Source organism: Loa loa (assembly GCF_000183805.2).
Source record: "Loa loa unplaced genomic scaffold supercont3.280, whole genome shotgun sequence".
NCBI lineage: Eukaryota > Metazoa > Nematoda > Chromadorea > Rhabditida > Onchocercidae > Loa > Loa loa.
This window is the reverse complement of record NW_018108460.1, coordinates 34,832-60,026: the sequence shown is the minus strand read 5'-3', so window position 1 is coordinate 60,026 and position 25,195 is coordinate 34,832. Positions and strand designations below refer to the sequence as shown.

The window sequence follows — 25,195 nt, the reverse complement described above, 5'->3', positions numbered from 1 at the left end:
TATATATATATATATATAATATATATATATATATATATATATATATATATATATATATATATGTTCCTCCATATTTTTCTTATTCTTTCGTATATTTCCCAGAAACTCAGGAATAACTCCTCGAGTTTTCTGGATATGCGTATATTATTTATATGTAGTATAGCAATGTATATTATATGGGCCAGTTATATTATATGTTGGGCTATTGGACATTATATCAACAAAGTTTACGACATTTTATTGTACATCGATATTTGATGGTTTGCCTTATTATCCAGATATAGAAAAAACGAAGTTTGGAAACATGGAAGGACGGAGGAGACCTTTGTTATCAAAGTGGATTACCAGGTATTACCTGAACGCTGGGAGGTGTGAAAACATAGGCTAGCAGAAACGTTGCGTGAACTCACAACAAAAATCCTCATCATAGCGGATTTAGCAACTGGAAACTTGAAATCATACAATTAATACAATTGTTTATCAGCTTACTGAAAGAAGTAAGCAGTAGATACTATCCCATATATATTTTAATCGAACTGAAGTACAACGAAAATAATTTTTATTAAAAACTGGGAGTAAAACAGTGCAAAGGATGCATGGATAAAAACATATACAGTTCACATAAAAAGTCTCAGTTTTGATTCAGTTTTTTTTTCAAAGAAAATGAACTCAAATACTGCTGGATTTCCAGTAAGATAATGGAAGTACTCCAATTTCACGTAAAGGTTCATAGTAAAATGTAATTTAGGTTGGGAATAATCCTAAGATTTAAGTTTATGCATACAAAAATTTGAAAAGTCACAGCATTCTTCATTAAATCAACAAGGTTAATCAACCATATCCATAGGCCTACCAGCTGCTGATTCAATGTCACCAACATTAACGTTAGGCATAAAAACAGAACCTGGATGTCCCAAACCTTCATCTGGAGGAATTGCAGAAACTCCCCGACCTAATGGTCGTCCAGCACGTGAAATATAGGAGGGGTTGACGCGAATTCGATCGTCAAACTGTTTCATTAAAGCATCCAATGTGTATATAAAATTTGCAGCCTTATCCACTTCATGCTCATCCGCTTCTCTCTGTAAAGATTAGTTTAATCTATCGTTCAAAAGTAATAATTTTCTCAAAGTTCAAAATCCAACCATCAGTCAAACTAAAATTTAATTTCCTTTCATACTACAAGCTCGAATATTTAGGAAAGTATCCAAGTAAACCCGGGTTTATTAATTAGATCGCTACAGTTTATTAATTAGATAGTTACAAACATTAATAGTTAGGAACGCTAACATACAATGTTCAAATAATAAATATAAAACATAAAATATCACTGTAAAATTAATCAAATAAAATATGTCCACTTAATGATCGAGCATATTGGTCATTCTGATGTTTGCTTAATAATTCTAATCTATTTATAGTACTATAGCAAAAGAACAGAAACATTCAGCAAACCTTCATTTCAGCAAATTTAACAATGCCCTGTTTCTTATCGATGCGAACATTAATTTTTCCCTCTTTGCCCATATCACGAAGATAGAGTTCCGCGTGATCACTGTCATCTAGATGGCATCGTCGTGCTACATCCGACAGTGAAATTGATGTGAAACACTAGATGAAAACCTCATTAATTAGAAATAGAATATTTCAAAGAATTGGAAATAGAATACTTCAAAAAACCTGAAATAGAGCCTACCAAGACTTTTCCGAAAAAAAAGCTACCCTTTCTGTTACCACAATATATATCCTAATGATTTTTTAACTATAACACCAGAAATTTCGACTTTTTAATGATTTTTCAACTCGAGTAGAACCATGAATTTCATGAGTTAAAATAAAAAGATGGGAGCAGGACGGTTTTGTAGTTCCTGATTTCTCTATCTTCAAAATTAAAAAGAAAAAAAAAACGCAGACTTTTAAATTACTGATCAAGTTCCGAAAATGGAACTGTGGAAAATAATTATCAGTCGATTTACAGTTATGTCTCATCATCACTTTTTAAAAAAATCAGTTCTTTACTTTTCGGCTTGACTAACATAAGCAGAAAAAAGTATCCTGCCTGAGGGTTTGAATAAAAAACTTTCCTAACTTCCTAGTACCGAAACCTAAAAGACGCATCTGAGGCTATATAACTATCCATCAAACAGGAAATGTCCGATGATATTTCGAAGATATATTTGAAATACCAACCTCAGTTAATCTTTTAACAGAATTTTCACGAATACTCCTAACCACAAGTTTCACCAAGCCAACGGTATTATCCTGCAAAGAATACAAACTAGATAGCAAAACTGGAAATGAAATGAGATGGCAAAAGATCTACAGTCTATAAATTTTTCTAGAAAATATCAGATTACTCCGAAAAAAAGAAAAAAAAATGTGAAATTACTCTAAAAGATGCGCTTTCCCTTCCCTGTTAGTCAATAAAAAGAGACTGTAGTTCAGAAAAACAATGAAACATAGAAAGTTTGAATTTTCTTTATGGTAAATCTCCATATTATATAATGAAACCGTAAAATAAAACACATCCATTTTGAATCCTTTTTTCTAGACCTTTTCAAAACTTCTGTTTCCTCGAAGTCTATTAGATTAAAAATTATTTAAGAATAAGTACTTTTTCGAAAGTAGCGTAATGTGCTTCCAGGTATTCAAGTATGGCAGTGGCTTTGTCGAAATTCTCTTCTTCATTGTCACATATCCTTTCTAATGCCGAATAATCCGGACAGAGTGGAATAATGCTACGAGTCATCACTGGCGATCGGTAATTAGACAAACGAAGTGTCTTCCCGTACAGAAGCAATGACAACAGCACATATATCTACAAAGTAATGAAAAATTAAATCTGCATTAATCTTAGCCCAAAACTCAGTCCAGACACCTAATTCGAATGTGACAGTAACAATGATTGGGTAATATTCGAGTATATGACGAAAAATATTGTTCCGAAACTTCGTCAAGAATTGCGCATGTATAATGGACTGGCTAAATCCACATAAATAAACTCTGGTCAATGTAATGATGACTGCCTTATGTAACTTTACGATATTGATGCGAAGAAATAACCTTATAAGCTCGAACCACTATAGCGCTAGGAGAGATTGCTGGTATACAACACGCTTTCTGCATCATTGCAAATGCTTCTTCGTAACGACCCAAAACCGCATAAAGCAAACCACCATAATAAAAATATAATACCACCCATTTTGGGTCCATATAAGGCCCTGTTTGATTTGCAGTCTGGAATGAAGATAACACATAAGTTAGGCATGTAGAATTTATTACATATCTCGTTTTTCGTAGACACTAAATTTCTTCAAAACTTGAACCATATGATCCACATAATACAACTGCAATTATTTTAGATTCTAACAGAACTATATAGGAGATTATAATCTGTTTAAAATATAATAGCGAGAAGTTTTGCTACTTTGAGCAGCACAAGATTTCTAATAAAGATCACAGTGATAAATCATTCAAATTTATGCCCACCTCCTTAAATATTTTCGGTACAGCAAGATGCAAGAAGGGTATGGCTGGGTCATGTATACGAGCTTTAAGGCACAAACAGAAAAGACATGGATGCAGCGAGGTAAGGATGTCCTTTTCTTCTTTTACCAATACATTGATTGCATTTGTAAGCAACATGATACCACGAGCTGGCTGCAAATTTTACTCTGTAATGATTCTTGAGGATTCCATAGGTTGACAGTAGTTACGAAACCCAGAAATCCTGTTACTTCCAGTAGGACACTGCAGCTAATTCGTCTACTGCATAGCCTATCAGCAGTGTTACTTTATGCTCACTTGCTTCCTAAGAAAGCCATCGCCACCTCCCCCACTTCTCTCCATACCAGCGACAAAACTGTAATTTATGGGGAATGACGTATGGAAAACCAACAATGCAGTTATGATATCAAATACACCTTATTGATTTGAAGAAGATAATACTCGTATACTTTCCGGAAAAGCAACACATCTGAAAAGCAAAAATGATAGTATATAATATTCAACTTTCGTACGTGTGAAAGGAATTTACGTTTAAAATTGGAAATATTACATACTTTCCTTAAATTCCACAGGAAACTTAGAAAGGAACTTATGAAAATGAAACTACATAAACTCACAAATATCAGGAATGAATGAGATCTGCATACTATCAAAAAGTGGAACCATAGATTCCACCTGCGACAAAGTACGCTCAAACTGTAAATCAGAGTTTAAACAAAACAGAACATCAATGTTAAAAAATAAATAAAATAAAATAAAATCTGCTTAATTTTCAAAATGAATAAATATCAATATTACCTAAGAAATGACTCAAAAGGATTTCTCCTGTTTCATTTTTAGCAAAAGTTTCTTTGCCAACTCACCTTCGCCTTCAGTACAAAAAGCAAAGTTTTTAGAAGCCTGGAACAGAAACCCGAATGTAATAAAATGTGAAATGAAGCTTCATATCCGAAGATACATCATTCAACATCAAACGCTGATCAAAGATATACAAAAATTTTAGAAACATGATTTCTGCAACGTAACAAAACAGACTAAAGATAAGAATTTTAAAATCTAATATGAAAAGTCTGACCCTGTCCTTTACATTGTCTGTATAAATTTGATTCATTTTAACGAGCAATATCGATACAACTGACATCGAATACCGGTCAACAGCAAGTGTTTCTAATACACTGTCCAAATGAGGAATATTCCGTTCCAAAACATCATAAACAGCTTTTCGATGAAGATCAGCCAATTCTCTCCATGATGCTAAATCATATAACACCTTGAGATCAATTAATGATGAAATAAAATACGACAAAACAAATAATTGTATGGTGAATTCAAATTATAAAATAAGTGAAGGACAATTGTCAAAACAGTTTACATTTTCACATAGCCTTTATTAGATGTCACATATATTCCGGGATTTTCTACGGAGGCATGTGTAACATACGGCATAAAACAACGACTTGCAACTGTATCTTGATTTCTTCCATTATTGCATGATTCAAATATTTTGAAAATTAGCAACTTACCAGTAACGGTATGCCCCATAACTGTTTTTACAAACGTATCCAGCGTGCCCGCCATATTTCCAATGGATTAACTGCACTTTTATCGCCTAAGCTAAGCACGTGTAAAAATCACTCTGTTGGAGATTATGAAAAAAAAAAAACTACCTCGTCCTTCATAAAGTGCTTTAAGGATGTTACTTCGAAATTACGAAATCTAAAGACTTGGAAACACGGAACCTAACAAAAAAAAAAAAAAAACATTTTGCATGATATCCACTTATCTTCCTACGAAACTTCAACTAGCAAAGGTACCCCAACTCCAACAATGAAGCAGAACTACTGCAGCCTATAAAATCCAGTAATGAACAAAATGAAAAAACAAATAATATGCTTTGTTCGTGAACAAAACAAAGAAACAATACATAAAAGATAACTAGATTTTATCATTTGTGAATTAAATTATTCCACACAAAAAAATAATCTACAGGAAAAAAATCCTTCTGCGGAGCTACCTAAATACATATACAATCATTTCTGTAAATGCTCGGGAACTGGACGTGAACGATAATCTTTGAAGAGTTCTTTCAACTCCTGGAAATGCTCCGGGGTACTTGTACTACCCCAACCCATTGTAAAACGCTCAATTGGCAAGCGCACATCGCGATGCACCTCGGGGAAGAATTTCGCATAGTGCTCTGGTCGGAAGTGTTCAATCGGTGGCATGTTTTCATATTTCGCTTTTACCTGCAAATTTTACAGTGTTTGAAAATATAAATGCTTCTGACTATAAAATGAGAAAATTATGTACTGATTCAATGTTATCCTTGCTCTAAGATCGAGCAAGTCGCAATTCAGAGGAAACATTATAATATAATAATTAATGCCAATGCTTTTGTAGTAGTTAATATTCCGAAGGAGATTTTTCAGGCAATAAATGCATTATTATTATATAACAATGCAGGTTGGTTTATATGAAGATTCACCGTGAAGATATGGAAAGCTTACTTTTTTTTCATCCTCCGTAGCATCTGCCAACTTACGGTTCAGAAAATCCATTCTGGTGTTGATGTATTTCAAATAATCGCCAATTTCCTAAACGAAATTTTCTTGCAAATAAAAAAAATGAAGGATGCAGATCAGGAATATGTAATAGAAACAAACGAATTTCAGCTAAGAAATATCCAAAAAAAGAGATATCCAAAAAAAGGACATAGCATCTTTAAAGACGCATAAACTTTAATGTGATTATCAAACACCACTGAGAACTAATATACTCTAGACCGAATCTATTCCACACTTCCAAGCATTTGGTTATTGTCCTCAACTCACAGCTCCCCCATACCTCCACCGTGGGAGTCACAGTACATTTACCTCCAATGTAAAGGATAACAGCCCATGATGACGTACTTTTCATCGAAACAAGAGAGAAAAAAAAAACCTACTTTCATGAATTGCTCTGGCACTGTATGAAATGGTATTTTGATTGCTTCATACTGCTTTTGCAGCTTATCCAAGACAATTGCATGCTCAGGCATTTGCTTCTTCAATTTTGCAAAGTCATATTTTGGCAGTTCCGCAGGTTTAGACAACACAGTACTAAGGTATTGGTGATGATGTTGCTGAAACATTTAAAAATACATCAGGAATTCGAGATTACGCTAATATTTAATTACACCACATATTTTAACAACAGTGAAACTTTGGTTAAGCTACCGATGGCATTAAAATGAAAGAAACAGCGAAGAAGAATGGTTAAATAATAGATTAAAGATAAATGATGATGGAATCAATGATAAAGATATATAATATATTGCGGGTAATGCAATATCAACAGAAGTAAAGAACTGTAGATAATATAGCAAACATATTAAACAATTACAGCAAAGAGAAAAATGTTATCGTAATTTGCAAAAGGAAAATCAAATACTTACTGCTAAAGCGGTAACTTCTTTGGCATGCTTCTCGCCGACCAAATCACCAACCGTTTTGAAATTGATAGCACTTTGGGTGAATCGTTTGGTAGCCATCAAGAGAAACTGAAAGTAAATAATTAGTTAAAAGTAGTTATTAGATGAAGAAAATTAAGAACAGAATATTTCACAGTCATTTCCTGGAACAGAATAAAACGGTGGAGAGAAAGAAGGAGGGTATTGTATGATAAGGGCTACGCTATTCTAGGGTGATAGAGAGAAGGACCATCGACGCGTGAACACTATGTAACTTGCGGCAATCCACGGAAGTGCAGTAGTCCTCACAAGAACAGCCACGATCGCCGGCCCACCATGAAACACCGGTCGGCCCTATACCAATTTTTTTTATGTTTCTTTCAAAGGCAGTCACGCTCATGATCCTACTACACTTCATGCGTTTGAATAGAGTGTGAATATAGTACTGATGATGCAGTCACGTTGCATAATTATCAGCACACTTTATTCTGTACCGCGCCGTAGAGAGTTTACTGTGCAGCGGGAAGTGTTTTATAGCGACATTAGAAACTGCGGTACTAATTAGCCTACTGATATGATATCATATGATAAATATTTATCAGTATCGTTCTTCCTCCAGCATGTTACTCGATGATGAGGAGAAGTGCTTAATCAGTGGTTACTTTGTGAGAGTTGTTGTTTGTTTCTCCTTTATTGGTCAATTTGTAGGGTTTTAAAGGATGTATCTTACTTGCTACTTGATTATATTAGAGACTAAAATTGATACATTATCTTAGGTTTGTTTCATATAATACCAGACATTGCAAGTTTTTTTAATACGTGGATTCCTCTTCGGCAAATCACCGACTCTTCAATACCTCAATGATAGTAGGAAGTTGTTATGCATTTATTTCATCGTTGGAATCAGCTATAAATGACATAATTTATGACGTTCTGTTGTAGAGTAGATATTGGCCATAAAGTTCTGAGCTTTTCAGAATGAGGTTAGTTGTGGTATTCTCAGCAGTCGGATTCAATTCTTCTTGTTTATAACTTAAGATAACCGCCCTATCTTCTAATTCAACTTATTTCTGTTATATGGTTGTTGCTCTCAACCGAAGATAATATAATCATCAGGAAGTAATTTATATGTGTATTCATGTGATTTTCCACTTCGGGAGTAGAACTATTTGTATTGGGTTTAGTGACTGATTTCCGTTTGAGAAACAGATGTAAATTTAACCAAGACTATTTGGAAAGGATGACAATTCAATTTTATCAAAAATAACGAAGTCCTTCATGCGAAGTTGGAATTATTACCGCTAACTTGACTACTTGACGGCAATGCCGTATAAATTTTTCAAAAAGTCTAGGCGTGTGAGTAACCATACCTGGAATATATGCCACAACGAATAGTGTTAATGAATGAAATAATATTACTTGTCGCATACTCGTTCTTCCGTCCGGTTTCAATTTATCAATTTCTTCAAATATGCATTTTGAGTAAAGTGGCGATGAATATTTATATTGCTTACTTATTATCATTCGGTAAAGTAACTTTTCGAAATGTAAACAGGAGAGCATCATAAGGGGAGTTTGAGATGAACAGTCAGCGGACGAAAACGTGAGATTTTCAAGTTGTGGTTTTTTGTTCCTTCTTTTAAGATAGCTTTGAGCTGGACAGTATCAATGGCAAAGGTGGTTTATATATCCAATCTGATAGCAGTGGTAAATAATGTCGTAAGCTTATTTGTGTGTTTAATCTCCGTGTTTTGATGGTGAAAACGTAGGATTGTGTCCAGTAAAAATTTCAATCCAATGCACGTCAGTTGGTAATGACACGTGAATGTCGCGGCGAAATTCATCATAATTCAATTTAAATTTTAACAAGAAAATCCCCACCTGCCTAGTTTTAGAAGAATGACTACGTCAGTCATAATAAAAAAAAAATTTCCCACATTTTCGCAGAGGAGAAAAGTCCCTCGAAATTGTTATTCGGCAGCAACAATTACTGGAACGAGGAGAGGGGTCGATATTGGCTGGTTCCACTCTTCACCACCGCTCCCCGCCAATTATGTGTGTGCATGGTGGTGTGTGTGTGTGTGTGTATGTGTATGTGCGTGTGTGTATATGTGTGTGCGTGTGTGTATGTGCGCGTGTGTCTGGGTGTACCGGTGCGTATGGGGGGAGAGGATGCGTTTATGTAGTGAAAGGAATAATGCGGAGCTCACTTTTCCCATCGATCTGGACGAGAATTGAAGTGAGGGGAGAGAAAAAGGGGGAGAGAATGGAGGTGAAAAAAGGAGGGGAGTGAAGAGAGAGACGAGCTGAGGGATCAGAAGATCTGGGTAAAAAGGGGAGATGGGAAAGAGAACGAATAAACCGAATGAGGTTGTTTAAATTCTCGATTAAAAGATGAATGAGCGCTCTTGGAATGCATCATTTCCCTCAGTAATTACTGCCTGTGTTCTCCTTACTAGACATATTTTTGTTCTAACCACTCAATCCTCCAAGTCCGTCCCAGCGGGATATTGTGGCAGCAAATTATCATCATCCGTCAAAATGATACTGCATTTCCCTCCCCTCATTTTTTCCAACTTTCTTGCAGCAATTCGAAGTGCCTGCAACGATGATGATGATGACGATGACGCACACACACACACGTACATACATACACACATACACACACACACACACACATACACAACCACAAAGCTGTTATAAAGAAAAGGCTTAACCTTCGCAGCTGTTCTGGACAATATTGCCTAATGTTATCAATCTTCCTTTCTCCCATTATATGGGGACTTGCTCTGTGTATACTTTCTATTACATTCCACTTTTTTTCTTTAAACTTCTCTTGTGTACCTTATGTAAATTTACACAGTTTCCTTCTCTGACCACTTTAAAATTTGGAAAATCGACAGCAGCATTGCTGTTGAATTTCCAAATTTCTTCTCTGGTCTTCTCTTACCCTCTTCCCACTCCAATATCATTAGTGATAAATTCCTTTGTTAAACGATCTGTTTTTTGTGAAGAAGGGTAGAAAGCACTTGCTGTCTATTATATGTTGTTGACGTTTGCATCTTTATTTTTCCTTCTCCCTCTTTATATATGTCACCTCCGATTGGTCCGATGTTATCTGATAATGAATAGAAGTAGGATGAAAAGGGATGATGGCAGGGAAAGAGAAAGGAGGGAGCATAGTGGGAAATGAATGGGCATAAGAATCATTTCATCTTCCCTCCTCCCCTTCCTCTCTATTTGTAAAAAACGGAAGTAACTGCATTCTCTCCCTTTCTTCTCTCATTCGAAATACAAAAGCAACTGTTATGCAGATGTATTTTCGCTCTCTTTGTTGTAACAAGAGATTTCCTCTATTTCGTCCAATGTAATGATAACGATAATTAAGATCATGATGTGATATGATGGAACATCATCTTGCCCTTTCCTCTCCACTCCCACTTTAGCAACTATTCGTGAATATCTGATCCTGTTGGTATGAGATGAGGTGCAGTAGGGTAACCGTCGCATTCATGAATGTTTTCTGCCATTATTTATCGATGCATTAACCAAAGGCTGCGAGCTAGAGCAGATAGTTGGTCAATCGATGTACTTGCCACAAGACACCTTACATATTTGCAGAACAAAGAGCTTCCCTGTTGTCATTCTTCCTTTTGTCTTTCCTCAAAGGACTGGTTTTTCTTTCACAAGGGTTAACTGCAAGATCAATTTTCCCGTTTACTATCATGAAGGAATGGATGAATCGGGTCTTAAGCAACTTAATGAAGAGTACCGGTGGGTGTTTGACTTTTGCCTGTTGCAAGATGAAGCATCCCATAAGATCACGTTGGAATTCTTTCGAACGTTAGGTAATAGAGCCAGAGAGTTCCTCCCCCTCACCATAGATTTTCGTGGAAGTTGATATGCCGTGGTCAACATATTATCACGCTTTCCCGGAAGCGAGAGACGTGGGAGGGGATATGATACTGAGTCCCTGGCAGAGTGAAAGTCCTCGTATGTCATAAAGTTATTATGTGAATACTCAAGTACAAAGTCACTCAAACACAAGTACCTCATACCTCATCATCTGTTACACTTCCCAGGAGGCAATTTCGTACGATAGTCCCCGAACTTCGTATCACAACAAAATTAATTCTCTAGATTCCAGTACCATTATAGCTCCCTGACAATACGTGTTTATAATGCTCAAACTTTCTATTGGAATTCAGATCCTGATACACTAAGTTATCCAGAGAAGCTTATACAAAAAAGGTATATACGAAAGGTAGTTCCTTGTTCCTATTCCGAAGACAGTAGTGATGATCCCCCATGGCGAGTGCTGTTATCTGACCTTTCCAACTCATACCATCTCTTTATCCACCAGATGTTTTGTAACTGCTCTATCCTGAACCGAACTATGGTTGCTATCCGATAAACCTGATTTACTGAAGGAGATTGGTCCCCTTAGTGCGGCATATAAGTAGATATGTTGTCTGTATTCACATGTGTTGGCCTTTGTGAGTGCAATGAACAACAACCACCGACAAAACCATCAATCTTCCGTTAGAACTATATATAGTATATGTAGTATGGCCTATGGGTCTGCTCTTGCTCCCGCTGCTCTATGTCATAAATGAGGTTGGTTGTAGAGAGCGTTCGATTTGTCCTCTTTTACAAAGAGAGAGGGAAGGGATGGAAAGAGGGTCACATGTTCGGATGATCGATATGTAACGGAGGATGACGCTGATGATGATGAAATGAGATGGAGTAGTAGGGGTAAGCCTCGATCAATTAACGACAGAGAGCTGAATACGATGGAAAAGTAGGAAGGAAGGAATTCAGGGGAATGGGTTAGGATATTTACGAGCAGCAATTCCCCTCTTCCTTTCAACTAAGGGTGTGTTTGTCTGCGTGTAGTCAATCATCCTCTGTGTAACTTCATTTTAAGGGGTGAGAAGAGAAATGGAACAGCCTGGACGAAGTTAACATATTATGTGTAGCTCCACAGAAAAATGGGGCAGGTGTTACCCGTACCACTTCAACCTTCTCATCCTATTTGCCCATACAATCGGACAGGTTAACGACCACCAATAGAGCCTATTTCTCTCTAGCCTCGCTCTCTTCCTCTTTGTAACAACAGAGGAAGCTGTTGTTTTAGCTGCGTATGAATGGATGAGTTGCTAGGCTGTAAACATTGGATTACAGAATGCTGGGTTAAAACTTGAAGGGAAACATGGGTTGGTTGTGCAACCACATGAAACGTTAAAGGGCAAAAATTAGCTAAACATTTGCGTCGATTGTAATATGTGTGGGATTGCTCTTTCACTGCATCTATATATTTTTGTAGTGATGAAAATACTGTTGATAATACTGACCAACAGCATACTGCACTGTTTTCATTTCCTGGCAAAGGAAGCATTGACGTAATATCTTAGACTTCAACAATACATCTGTCATCCAGAAAAGGCATACGTTTAACAACAGCCATGCTTTCATTAAACCTGATTATTCCCAGATTTCAGGAGTCTTCAATATCATCCCTGTGCAGAAACCTAATAAAGTTTACATTTCCGCTAGATTCCCCTTCTAATAGTCAAGTGATGAGCCCATGTAATTTCCACTAGGTTTTCATTGTTTGTCGAAGTACAACGAAGCATATAACGATTTAGCAGGAAGTCCAGCTGCTAGCACTCCGAAATACAATAAATTAGTTACTGGAAAGCTTTGTGATATACAAGACTGGTTTTTGCAGTAGGATAATAAATGGGATCTGGATTGTGCAGCAACAAAAATGTTTTCAGGCCTTCCACTCAGACAACTTACTACCACATATACAATATCAAAAGTTCCTGATTTAACCATGTGCTCAGCTTTCACCAGACTAAGAGCCCTCTTGGTACTCTTATTAATTTGTTACTCTGAATTTAATCAAGCTTTTAATCAAGCTGGGAAAGAGTACGACAGCGAGATCTGTAATGCTACTATCAAAAAGGGATCTTTTGCGATCTCTTGTGCGAAAATACCATTGCCACCTATATTCGCTATTCCGCTTCATTACAGTTAGAGATGACTGTTCGACGGCTAATTTCGTGACCAAATCCTTTCCCAGACCTGAGACATCCGTACCTTGCATTCCGCTGCACAGTAAAATGTTTCCCAGATGCCCGAAAATTCTGGATGTTCTGGTACCAATTATTTCCAGTCTCACAAAAACTAGGCTCCTACGGGAACCACCATGAAATGCTCAATTTCCGCTAATACGGTTAGTCTTCTCATGCGCAAGACGTGTGAACAAGCAGGCCATATCGTAAGGTGCATTCATGTATGCCGACGACAAACATTATTTCAGGGAGAAGGATGAGTGGAAATGATGGGTGCATGATTCCAGCATATTCAAAACAAGCTCTGAAACAAGAACTACAGAATTTCGGTTAGCATTTTCGCTTCGTGATAACAGTGTATACCCGCAAATCTCAATATTACTGAATGTACGCTTTGTTTGCCACGTTTCCAGATGTTACTTTCGGGGCCCAGATAAGTGACAATCATCGACTACCACCAAACATCGCCATCCAATGCTTAATTCAGGTAAGGATTAGTGAGCTGTTGTAGAATGTTGATACAATGTTATCAGTTTCTCGTCCATAGCACAAACCACACCACAGTGGGATTTCTAACGGCCTCATTTCTGCATCTCCCTTAAATATCCCATATAAGCGCTCCTATGATAGGTGATAGTAAGGATGAACGCATTAGACCTTATCATGCGACATATATGAAAGGGGAGCTTAAGAAGGCGAAATTGTCAACATGACGAATACCACTAATGAGAATACATGTTAAATTATTAAGGTAACTACGGAAGAGGTAGAATGTGAAGGTACTCATAAAATGCGGGAAGTGTCCGGCTGGATGATTGCGCATTATGACACGAAATAACTCCATGTATTATGAAGGGTCCCTAAGTAGATATGATTTTGCAGCTCTGCGAGTCACAGCAACTCCCCACAGCAGTCTGCTTGATGGAACTAGTCAGCAGAACGTTTATTCACGGGAGGGTTAGATTTCACTTTCTCGAAATCTTAACAGAATGGGCTTCGTGCGATAAAGTTGTGTAATGCTGTGTCACTTTTTCGATATCTTAACAACTTCGTGCGATAAAGTTGTGTAATGCTGTGCTGGATCAAATTAGATGCATAAAACTTAGCCAAAAACGTATCTCTGTACTGACTTGCGAGGTGGAACTATAATTCTGGTTACTAATTACTTCTATATAACATGGTATTGGGAAGGGCGGGAAAGGAGCAGATAAGTGTTTTAGCGATGCGTTGAGTAATCAAGCAATATGATAGGCGTGTTACATGGTATACTTTGTTTTAATGTGAAATACGAACGAAAAGAGTGGGAAGGGGGATGGAAATACCTACCTTATTACTAGTATCCTGAAATATATGTGGGGAAGAAGGCCTGAATAGGATTGGCACCCACCATGATGAGCCATTGCAGATTGATTCCAAATTCGGCCAGTTCATTTCACCCCAATACACAATGTGGTACAACAGAAAGGAGAAAGACGCTATCTCCTGCACAACCCACTACCATCGCTGCCACCGCTATCCTCCCTGACGACACGGCACACTAATGAGCGAGTTGCCACGGAATGGATGACAGACGAGGGTGAATGGGCGGTACGTTTGATGGTTGGATGGGTGGTTCCAGAACGGCAAACGGTACTTCAGATTAGTAACTATTGCCCTACCCACTCCGATCTATGTGCTACAGGAGTGGGTGCACAAGGAGAAGAGAATCTCGACATTCTGTTAGGGGAAAGCAGAGAGAGAAAGAGATATGTGGAAGGAGACCTTAGATGTGGACCCCTCCCATCATCCTTTAGGTGTAAGCGTTTGGTGCTTTCTGGGGTGGATGAAGGAGGAGGGTTGTTGTGCTTGCCACGTCAGTGCAGTCGTTGCCTGTGATTCTGCCGTTGACTGACTGACGACTATGGCGACGACGACGACGCCGGCGACTAATACTACTACTATTACTATGACTACCCCTAACAAGGATTCGTTATCCTTCTTCTGTTACTTTCTGGAATGTATCATGATCTTAACATATTTACATTGTTTATCACACAGTATGTGTAGACGTTGTCATACATACCTTTTCCCCATGTATTTCATCTCTCTGATGAAGACTAACTTGGTTGTATTCGTGTTACGCTGATGGATGAATGTTTTGCTAACTGGATTTCCTTTTCCGTTTTACTGTTTGCGTTTTTTTTCGCTTTCGATATCACTTCCTGTGATGTTTATTTGGTGACTAAATTCATGTGGAGGATACGACCAAGTTTGACGGTTACGCGTCTCCGTTAACGTTGATGTGGGAAATAGACGAATGTTGTGAAATTAAGATACGCATTGTCTTGTTGGGAGTTTGCCAAGAATCTTCAATCGATTGATGTTAAGGGGTGATTGCGCCAACGATTTAGGATGACAGTTCACAGAATATGACCGATAGTTCGTGTTTTCACATTCGTTTCTCAAATCACTGTTTAGCTTCAAAACTTAATTGAGTGGGTGACATGGATAGGTTGTCTCAAAATAAATAATTTTAGGAGCAAAATCATATTTTTTTAAGACATACATTGATTTCCTTGCCAAGACTTCCAGGTAGGATTGGACAGGCGAAAGTAGGTAATCTATTTGCCTACTTTTGCAGTCTGGATATATTCTTTGATTATATTTTTGATTGATTTCTTCACAATTCGCATTGTTTTACGATATCAGTGGGTGGAATTTATAAAGAGAGTAACGCCTCGAACTTTGAGAGTAATTCTTTAGGCATATTTATTTGTCGTACTTTTTAGCCGTAAAAATATTCCACCAAGATGATGTAAAGTCTTTACCTGCAAAGAAGCACGTTTCCTTCAAGTAAATTATGCCAAGATTTCGTAGGATTCTTTTTATAAGTTGGAGTTGAACCAAAGTTCTACTTTCGTTTCGAAACAGTTTTTGGATTTAAATCTAATTTTTCTTAATACGGCGAAATAATACGCTGTAATGTACTGCTGTTCACAGTGAGGATTAGTTGCCTTAATTTCCCAATTGATACGTTCGCGAAGTTACATAGGAAAGACATGGTGGTGATAAGAAAGAAATATGAGGTATCAGGAAATGTTCAAGTCTGCTGCTGCTGAACAGTTGTGTTCTTAGCATCTATCTATCGTTAACGTGTTGTTTCGACTGCTGCCGAGACTACTATTATTGTTGCTTGTTCGCTCCTTTATGCTTTATCACAAGTTTTATCCTTGTTGACCTCTAATCACTTAATTCTCTGAATCACTTAATTCTTTAGTAGTACTGGTTGGATGCATTCATTTCTGTTCTTCATTTTTGGAATTTCGTCGCGGAAATCATATCTTTTTTCCTCTTTCCCATGCCTGGCATACCACTTTTTTTTCTTCAGTTTACGGAAACGAAATGTTGAACCTTATTTTCTCTTTTTCTAGGGGAATTAGTTACTTCATATTCAGATAATAGCACTTTTGATTTGTTATATTTGTTGTGTAGGGGATGCTGTCATGAAGTTGTCAATTAAAAGATATTTTCGAATGGTTAGGCATGCCACGGATGTCATAATGTCAATATATGATCACTTCATTTGGTGAAGCCGATATAGTTTTCTATTTTTACCTGTCTTCCCTGATTTGTAAGTCATCATAACTAAAGAATTAGAGCAGGGATGGGACGTGCACAATTCAACGCAATAGATAAGGAGAGATTGATGGAAGCAAGTGAACTATCTTGCAACTTAGAATTTTACACTGGTCGTTAATCATTGGGAAAGCTGGCGTGAGCGTTTGACGTTGGTGAGGGTGAGAATTAACTGGTGGGAACAATTATTAAGGGTTTTTGGAAATCTGTAGCAGGATATAATTGGGGTCATACGGACGATTGTCTTGTTCATCTCTGAGAGGAGGGGATTCAGGAAATTATGATGATTCATTCGTTGTCAATTCGTATTCCCATCGTTTTTCAGATTGAATTACACTGGAAGCATCGGGGAATATTTTAGGGAAGGAGAGAAGGGAGCATTATTGAGCAATGTTTAACATTTTGGTGGGATCCGTTATTTCATTTGGTTTTATTTCTTCATTAATTATCAGCTTATATATCCATCATTCCTTTCTCTGACTTGGATTTCCTCGAATAATAATTTGAACTAAGGAGTTTTGTACATTTTTCGTTTTGACGAGAAGTAAGGATGAAGTGCCAATCATTGAATGTGTTGGTTGACATATATTTTGTGGAATTGACCATTTGTGGTGTCGGGTTTCTGGGTTAGGAATTTCCGAATATCAGGTATCAAACTTGGGATGTGTCTCAAAAGTACTTCATGCTTACCTTCTTCAAAGTTTCCCATCTTTTTCCTTTCAATGATTCATGGCACATGGAATTGCTGGTAGTTTATGTCATTTAATTGGAATTTGCAAGAATATTTGTTTAATTTTCAGTGAACGTTCTTTTTTTTTACGTATTTACCGCTCTCTTCAACTACTTGTGTTTTCCAGGACAACAGTGTGACAAAGATACGCGTAAGAAGCAGTTGATGTGTGGAATATAACGGATGAGGGATCATCCTGTGCAATACGAAGTATTGTTTTGGAAACGTCAGGAGGATTCAGATTCATTTGACAAAGTATTCAGAGAGGGAAAGAAGCGAAAAAGTCACGATTAAGCGGAAAAGTAAAAGGAATTAAAATATTAAGCTAAACCAGCCGTTATACGTGTAGTAATTCTTATCATTTAAAGATAGCACTGTCCAGAAAATTGTGATTTGTTAGCGATCAACGAACCAATCAACAGCTGCACGCGCCTAATTCCAATTCTTCCATGGAATGGTTATCAGCGCCCAAGTGCTTAGTGTTAACGTTGGCGGAAGCAGTAACAACAGTAATAGCGGTAATAGTGATAAAGGAACAAAATCAGACATTGTTAATAAGAACAGTTCACCAGGAACGACAAAACTTACGACTGGTGACGAAATCGAAAATCAAGAAGATCAGCAGTCGAAAAATCAAGAGTGTAGCATCAATCCATTGGTTGCGAAAAGCTCGCCTGCAGTCTGGTTTAAGCATCAACAACCACAGCAGCATCCTAAGTGGCTGCTAAGTTGTTGCACATCAAATCTTACCACAGCTGCGCAACAATTAACTGTGTTGATTGATAGTATCGGTGGCTGTATTCCAGATCCTCTCGCAACACCAGCGACCAATATCGCTTTCATTGCTACTGCTATTGATAGTAAGAATACGACGATAACAACAACCACAACGGTTTCAACAACTGTTCCTGAGACTACGACAGAACAGGATATGAGCCGAGAGAGTCGTCATGTCCATGTAATTGGCCTACCGGATAGTCTTTCGGATGAACGAGTCTCATCATTTTTTTCCACGTAAAAAACTTTTTCCTTTTTTCTTCTCTGGGTTCCTTCGCATTACCAGTTAATAAAATGTGATGTAAGTGAGCTATATGATATATTGCACGATGATATTTACAAATTTCATGAGGGGAAGTTAAGCAGAATAGATGTAAAACTGTCCTACAAAGGACTTGATAATACTTTGACGCGCTTTAAATCTTGCTGAGATCTTCCACGCTCACGATCCTTACGTCTCATATTAATTGCTCACCAAATGTATTGCTTAGATAAATGGACTTAGAAATAGCGGTTATTGGAGTTAGTTAAAACATGGAATATTGTTCGGTCTACTAATTCTGGTAGTCTTATTCATCACAGGGAACTGGATGTCGGGGATGGAGATGTAAGCCTATTCTCGATGAAAATGGTGTCGTAATGGACCATTCCTTAATGAGTCAGTAAAGGTGTAGTCGTTCAAGATATCGCTGGAAGAAATCCTCGGATTCATAACCCAGACTAATAAAAACTTCCTTAGTAACTAGAAGTATGTAATCCGAACATTTATTTCATCAATGATCTTAGTACTTCATCTTAGCTAAGCAACTGAAGCGCACTTACAAATAGATGTAGCATTATGGCATAATTTTCTTTATCAAGCAGTAACTTTGCAATTGCTAGAACTAACCAACCATGTTTCAATTTTGAGTGACCAAAAAGGAAGTGCTTGAAGTAAAAAATGAACGCAAATTATTAGTTGTCGCTTCTGGATGGTGTCATCTGACTCGATTCACTTTATATTATTTTCCTGGATGGTATTGAATAAAGTATTAAAAAGGATGGGAAAAGTGTTGGTTGATGGTGGTGAGATGTTAAAGATAGAATGGTGGATCGAAAATATTTTTGTGCATCTTGCAAATTTATGCAAAAAGTGCAATAAACCATTGCTGTGTCGCAGTGGAAGTGGTGTTTACATTTGTTGATTTTTGATTACTCCTAGGACTCTTCAAACACTTCAATAAACTTCCACAAAGCTTTCTAGTGGTCGATTTCTTATTGCACTAGGTACTTAACGCATGCTATAGTAAACATTTAGCAAACTGCAACGCTACCGGGGAATGGTGGTGTAGGAATTGTAGTTCTACTTACATGTACATACATGCGTGCATTGTATGGTGTATAGTTGTGCGTAGTATGTTGTACCAAAAGGAGTTGTAGCTTGCGGGATAATGTACAACGTCTATTCATCATTTCTTGGTTCACTAATCTATGTAGTGTATTGGTAGTCTCCGAAGACCAAAGACCAGAATCCCTAATTTTTTGTTCTCACAAGCGGAAACAATGCATATATGCTTCCTACTCTTGCCTACTTTGTGACGTCGTTTTCCACTATCCTCTTCATTTCGCTGGACTTTGTAAAGTAGATAGGTTAACTTGTCATTGTATGGATTGGGCGATGGTAGGTAGAACCTTGTTCTTCATGGTCGTTTTAACGAAACTCATCTACCTTATTTGTGCCATAGTGAAGATTGCACTCTGTTACAAGGTGATATCGTTTTAGGTTTGCTGGAAGGCTTTTGAAGACGTGATGGTATGAAATTGAGTAATGTTGGTTCATGTGTGGGTACGGTGTCGGTGACAGTAATAGCGGAACATTCTTTTTCTTTTTTGTGTAGCGACATCATTCAACAGTACATGAAATAAGTGGACGTGAGGACAGGAAAGGCGTTCTGCCGATAATTGTTACAAATTTTTTGTGGGTGATTTGGACATCCTCGTTACTTGGGTTTTAACGTCGGTGATTTAGAAGAAGAGGAGAAATCAAATTGAACGTTTTGTGTCTTTTAGGACAAGTAGAGATAGTTCATTTTGGTGGCAGATGTGTGGTAGGATACAATGATTTATATTTGATGGTTGGGTAGCTTTTTTGTCAAATTCCTTAGTATAAAAATTTACAACAATAATACATTGAATATCATGCAGAACCGCCTGAGGTTGCAGTGGGACGCCTATCAAATAGTTGTATCATTATCATCGACATCACCTTCCATAAAGCATTACGATTAGCACCTTTAATTCTCCTAGTTATGCAACACGTTAGACGGTCATTTTTTTTGGATGAGTCAAAAGTAGCCGCTTTGTTTCGGAATTATGAACAAAATTGATAATTTCCTGGTATATGCGAGATTACGTACTTTTCAGATTTGGTCGTGTTCAAAAAGTGGAACGCCTGGGTACCACCGGTTTTGTGGTTAGCTTCATGGATGTTCGGTCGGCACAAAAAGCCCATTCAACGGAGCCAAAATTTCAAGGTCACAAGTTACGAATCGCATTCCACGAACAGAGCAAGAAGTGAGCAGAAAACTCCTTATCTCGCAAATATTACTTACTATTACTATGGAAAATCAAAATTGATTACAATTGATTCTGCAGCTGCTGGCCTACCTACCTGACTGACTGTTAAGCTACTTGTCTAGCTTTCTTAAGCTAGCTTGCATCAGCTTGGTTTTGTTTCGTTTTCTGCAGTGCTACCGGTTTCTACAGTTCAAGTGCCACTTTGTGGCAGACTTTTCACAGCATTTACCTCCTTCATCTACATCTATGTTATCTACCTCTGTTACGAGTTTTTTGTTTATAGCCGTGGTACCTCCGGTACTTGGGTTGTATCTTTGATGTTGCCGCTGCCTGTGTAGCAGGTGTGTCTTAGTTCGAATTAACAACTTAATTCTGGCGGATTTTTATCCGCTTTATGAACTGTTTCGGTTTCTGCCCAGAATCTACCTCGAACTTCTCGTCGTCTTAATTTTAATCTTGCATGGATACGCCATGGCTATTTCCATCGGTTCGCTTGCTGCCCTGACCGTCGGCTTTGTTGGAGCTGAATAGCAGAATCGAGTAGGTATTGTATTATAAATCGTAAACGATTTTTATATCGTTTTCTATAATTATTGATGCGGTGTTTTTTCTTTGATCTTGGGTGGTACCTTACTATATGTGGTGGTTATCATTTGAATCAAATACCACTGTTTGAGGAAAAAGTCGAATCATTTCGAAATCTTCCTTTATGGAGTTCCATCGCTTGATTTTTTAGAATTTCTGAACACATATTTCACTAAAGTGTCAAAATCAGCAAATTGTGCTAGTGAGGTTGTGAATATAATTCTACGTTGATGTGTTCTCACATATTCCTTTCATCCGATCCCCATGTCGAAGGAGGTATCTTTTTCCCTGTTTCTGAAATCTTTGCTGCAGTGTATCAGTTTTCAGCAGAAGAATGACAATGACGGTTGGAAAAGGAGTGAAATTTGTTATGTTGTGCGCTGTGGCAGTGGAGCATATTCTTAGACGCAACTGATTGACTTTAACTGGTATAAAGTGAAATATATTAAAGAATGCGAGATTGCATACTTTGTACTGTTGGATCCTCTTTCAACATATAAGTTTGAAAACTGACACTTCGGGGTTATTTGAATTGCTTGTTGGCTTCTCTTTGTTGTAAGGATTGTTATAATGAGTTAGGTAATTACCAGCAGACTAAAAATAAATTTCAGGGGTTTGTCATCGGGAATGTACGTTGTATCTATCTTCTTGCGCACTCTAACTGAATCATGTTTTTTTCGTGCATGATTAAAGTTTGAAAGTATTCGACCTGGTTTTTCATTAGTCGTCTTTTTAGATACCGTTGAATATCGTAATTTCATGTCTTCCCACTTCTCTTCAGTATGTTAGCATTGTTAGCAGTGGGAATTTTTGGTCACTTTATAATCGACTTAAAATAGTGGGGAGTATTTTCTTTTACTGTACTTCTTACTTTTTGTCGTTGAAATGCAGAATGAATCCGAGAATTTAAATTCTTCCCAATGTTCTCCAACATTTTCTTTGGTCGCTTCCATGCTTTTTGCCTATACACTGTCTGTTCTTTGCATATATTACGTAATGAAGTAGGAAGGTGAATAGTGAAGTAGGAAGGTGAATGGGGATGGTATAGAATTTATTTTGAGAGTCTTATAGTTCGCAACTTCATAAAACCACATCCACTTTTGAATATTCCAGCATGCTTAAATTTTGGGAAAACCCATAGCGTCATATGTGTTGCTGTGGACAAGAAAGAAGCCATCCCTTCTCTGCCGTATTTAGTTGAAATGTAAGATGAGCTCCTTACTTTAAATTTCAAAGTGTCATTTCTCACCAGAGGGGTTCGAAATCTTGTGTGAGCGTGATAAGTAGTAGTTGCCGCATGAAGTTGGAGCCGTGCTAAAGATTTTGACGGCTAGCATACAATCTTCGACTTATTGAAAGCAAAGCTTTAAAAATCGAATAGTTTCATCGATTAAATATTTGGCAAATTTACCCAGTCATCCTGAAGTTAGTTGCTTTTTGATTTACATAATTCCATTACATTGGCATTTTCTCTGTACATCTCACGATTCAGAGCAAATCTGTTTTTACGGTTCATCTATACAAGTTGCTCCGCTTCTTCCACTTACATTTTCATATTAGACACCTTCTTGTCCTTTCTGATTTCATTTCGTTTTGTTTAGTATTATTTTCGTCGAAAAACTCATTTGCCCTGATTTTTCTGTTCTTCCTACTTATTTTTGTTTCTGAAATTCGTTAAGAGTAAAATGTTTTAAAAATGAAATCACTCTTGGTGTTGAAAAATGGAGAAATGGATGAAGTAGAGGAGGACGAAGGTTGAAAGAATCTATGCAGTATTAAGCATTAACAGCCTTTATCAAAATGAACTAATGAACCATTGCTTTTCCTTTGTTTGTCGTCTCGACTATATGTATTTGTCGTCTCGACCTATATATAGTTTGTCGTCTCAATCTATATATAGTGGAACGCTTGCAGTTGCATTCCACTCTATCAGTTTTGATTTTTCGACTAATTCTCATCATAACCGTGCTGAAAGTTGACGATGGTATGCTGACTTTCTACTGTTAACAATTTACATCGTTCTGGTGCATTCCAATCATCACCCTTTTTTTCCCTTGAACATTAAATACGGTCCCCCTCTTAAGAACCCAATAAATAATGCGCAAATACATATTCAAGGTTTTGGATTTTTATGTTAATTGACCTTTAGGTGTTTTTCTTGCAACATCAGTCATGCTATTTGATTGCAGCGGCTTGGTGAACCCGACAGCATCTAGTAATGCAGCTGGGGTTGGCTCACCTCAGAATACGAAAAATGCTAGCAGTGGCAGTACGACGATCGATTCGCATCGACGTTCATCTGACCTGCATTCACCAAATTCATCCTCATCAAAGCAGATTCAGAAAGAACGGCAAGTTATTTATATAGTAATTCCCGATCACTGCAATTATTTTTGTGACAAAATGTCATTAATTTTGATCACGAAGTCTGCACCGTCATTTTTCCTCATATTATAGAACGTCACAACATCGACTTTCATCATCACGGCGGCAGTCTCGAGAACGTGAACGTGACAGAGAACGAGGAAATTCGAGTCGAACTGATGAACGATCTCAGCGAAGCAGGACTTCAGGCAATAATGACCGGTAAGTTGAAAGTAGCTTATGTAGTACATCAATAGAAGAGATGACACCTTCCACTTGTACAAGATGGAAATGTATGACTTTGAATCATGGAACTTGCGAAATGAAAATCGTATTTTCAACTCTTCTGATGTATTTTGTACTTTTTTGTTTGTTTCTTAAATAAGCGATGTTGGTATCTGATTTGATTTTAGGCGAATGGGCGCTAGTGATTCACGTCCTTCACGGCGATCACGTCATTCGCCACGTGCATCTGCATCATCTGATTCGAGTCGTGATTCAGTAAGTCCGAGGTATGTGGTTTAAAAAAATTGCGGTGTGAGCAAGGAAGTTGTGAGAAAGCGTAAACTGTGCCTAGGATAAATTTGAAATGCTCAAAACGGGAAAAAGGAAGTATTTAAGTCTGAACTTTTGCATTAAATTGTATTTTAGATGGTTTATTCCTTTGGGTATTGGCTAGAGCTTTGAAGTCTAAATATTGGATATTGTATTATTTGTAGGGGGTTTGGGGGATCTCTACAGATTTTAGATTTTACTCGACATCCAAAGGAATAACGCTGACGCTATCTACAGCGTTTTTTTTTTTTTTCAGCATCTAGATGGGATTTTTTCATCGGCATTATTGTATCTAAGTTCTGTTTTTTCTTGGCAGTCCCCACAGGGTCTATACAATTCCACAGCTTATGTGATTTGTTTGTTTTATTATTTGGAAAAAATGAAGGGAGGAGATTGTTAGCTATTGAGTAACTCTGCACGTTTTTATTTACTTATTAATAATGAAATCGTGAAGCGACGTTTTTATTTCGTCTTTAGGTCCATTCATTGTAGTCTGATATGATTTTTATTCGCCATATATTGACAGTAAAGAACGGTAGTCCGAATTCTTTATTGCTGTTTCATTTTTAGTTTTGATTTCTTTTTTCCATCCTTCAAACATGGGAAAACGACTTTGGTTGACAGTTCTATGTACTCATTGCATAGTAGGATGGGAGGAGAACGTGTGAAAATGATGAAAGAAATAACACGAGTAGAATAATTTAGCAAAGATCGTTCAGGCTACACTATATGTCGGGCTAAGTGATAGTCACCATGCATTGATTTGATGAAAATTAGTGAATGGTAGAGGTATTTTTTCGTTCCAAATATCTCGATTAGAAAGTAGATTAGCAAGTTTAGAATAGTTTTGGTTCCATTTTAGTCCATTCTAATTTTATCCTATTTTTTAGTGGGTCCTCTGGACACTATCATCATGCGTCGAACACCCATACTGTACAGTCAACGGTTATCAAGCTGGGAACACCAAGTTCGCGACGC

At 37.3% G+C, this 25,195-nt stretch overlaps 5 protein-coding genes across 5 annotated transcripts in view; 3 read left to right on the top strand and 2 right to left on the bottom strand.

Annotated features, from left to right (window-relative positions):
* Nucleotides 1–569: 569 nt before the first annotated feature.
* On the bottom strand, nucleotides 570–5,120 carry LOAG_04179 (hypothetical protein). Its single transcript, XM_003139716.2, has 10 exons — nucleotides 5,031–5,120; nucleotides 4,583–4,761; nucleotides 4,125–4,203; nucleotides 3,924–3,976; nucleotides 3,490–3,660; nucleotides 3,064–3,237; nucleotides 2,615–2,818; nucleotides 2,191–2,262; nucleotides 1,456–1,611; nucleotides 570–1,082 (listed from the first exon to the last, which is right to left on the bottom strand). The coding sequence occupies exons 1-10, from the start codon at nucleotides 5,083–5,085 to the stop codon at nucleotides 828–830; spliced, it is 1,398 nt and encodes a 465-aa protein (XP_003139764.1). The 5' UTR covers nucleotides 5,086–5,120; the 3' UTR covers nucleotides 570–827.
* A 325-nt stretch (nucleotides 5,121–5,445) lies between these two features.
* LOAG_04178 (hypothetical protein) lies at nucleotides 5,446–7,053 on the bottom strand. Its single transcript, XM_003139715.2, has 4 exons — nucleotides 6,941–7,053; nucleotides 6,452–6,628; nucleotides 6,015–6,101; nucleotides 5,446–5,753 (listed from the first exon to the last, which is right to left on the bottom strand). Exons 1-4 carry the CDS (start codon nucleotides 7,034–7,036, stop codon nucleotides 5,538–5,540), a joined length of 576 nt encoding a protein of 191 aa, XP_003139763.1. The 5' UTR covers nucleotides 7,037–7,053; the 3' UTR covers nucleotides 5,446–5,537.
* A 3,635-nt stretch (nucleotides 7,054–10,688) lies between these two features.
* On the top strand, nucleotides 10,689–11,920 carry LOAG_04177 (hypothetical protein; the record flags this gene model as incomplete). The annotated part of the gene is made up of 4 exons (XM_003139714.1): nucleotides 10,689–10,803; nucleotides 11,164–11,270; nucleotides 11,584–11,710; nucleotides 11,883–11,920. 4 exons carry the CDS (start codon nucleotides 10,689–10,691, stop codon nucleotides 11,918–11,920), a joined length of 387 nt encoding a protein of 128 aa, XP_003139762.1.
* Nucleotides 11,921–13,291: 1,371 nt separating this feature from the next.
* On the top strand, nucleotides 13,292–14,910 carry LOAG_04176 (hypothetical protein; the record flags this gene model as incomplete). Its single annotated transcript, XM_003139713.1, has 4 exons — nucleotides 13,292–13,364; nucleotides 13,449–13,522; nucleotides 13,918–13,992; nucleotides 14,497–14,910. The coding sequence occupies 4 exons, from the start codon at nucleotides 13,292–13,294 to the stop codon at nucleotides 14,908–14,910; spliced, it is 636 nt and encodes a 211-aa protein (XP_003139761.1).
* Nucleotides 14,911–17,359: 2,449 nt separating this feature from the next.
* The window catches only part of LOAG_18374 (hypothetical protein), a 33,717-nt gene continuing 25,881 nt past the window's right edge, over nucleotides 17,360–25,195 (top strand). Inside the window, exons 1-6 of the mRNA XM_020451034.1 lie at nucleotides 17,360–18,394; nucleotides 20,561–20,710; nucleotides 23,488–23,649; nucleotides 23,756–23,884; nucleotides 24,076–24,163; nucleotides 25,108–25,184. Coding sequence (XP_020305220.1) covers nucleotides 17,835–18,394; nucleotides 20,561–20,710; nucleotides 23,488–23,649; nucleotides 23,756–23,884; nucleotides 24,076–24,163; nucleotides 25,108–25,184 — 1,166 coding nt within the window. The 5' untranslated portion in view covers nucleotides 17,360–17,834. The remainder of the gene's footprint in view (nucleotides 18,395–20,560; nucleotides 20,711–23,487; nucleotides 23,650–23,755; nucleotides 23,885–24,075; nucleotides 24,164–25,107; nucleotides 25,185–25,195) is intronic.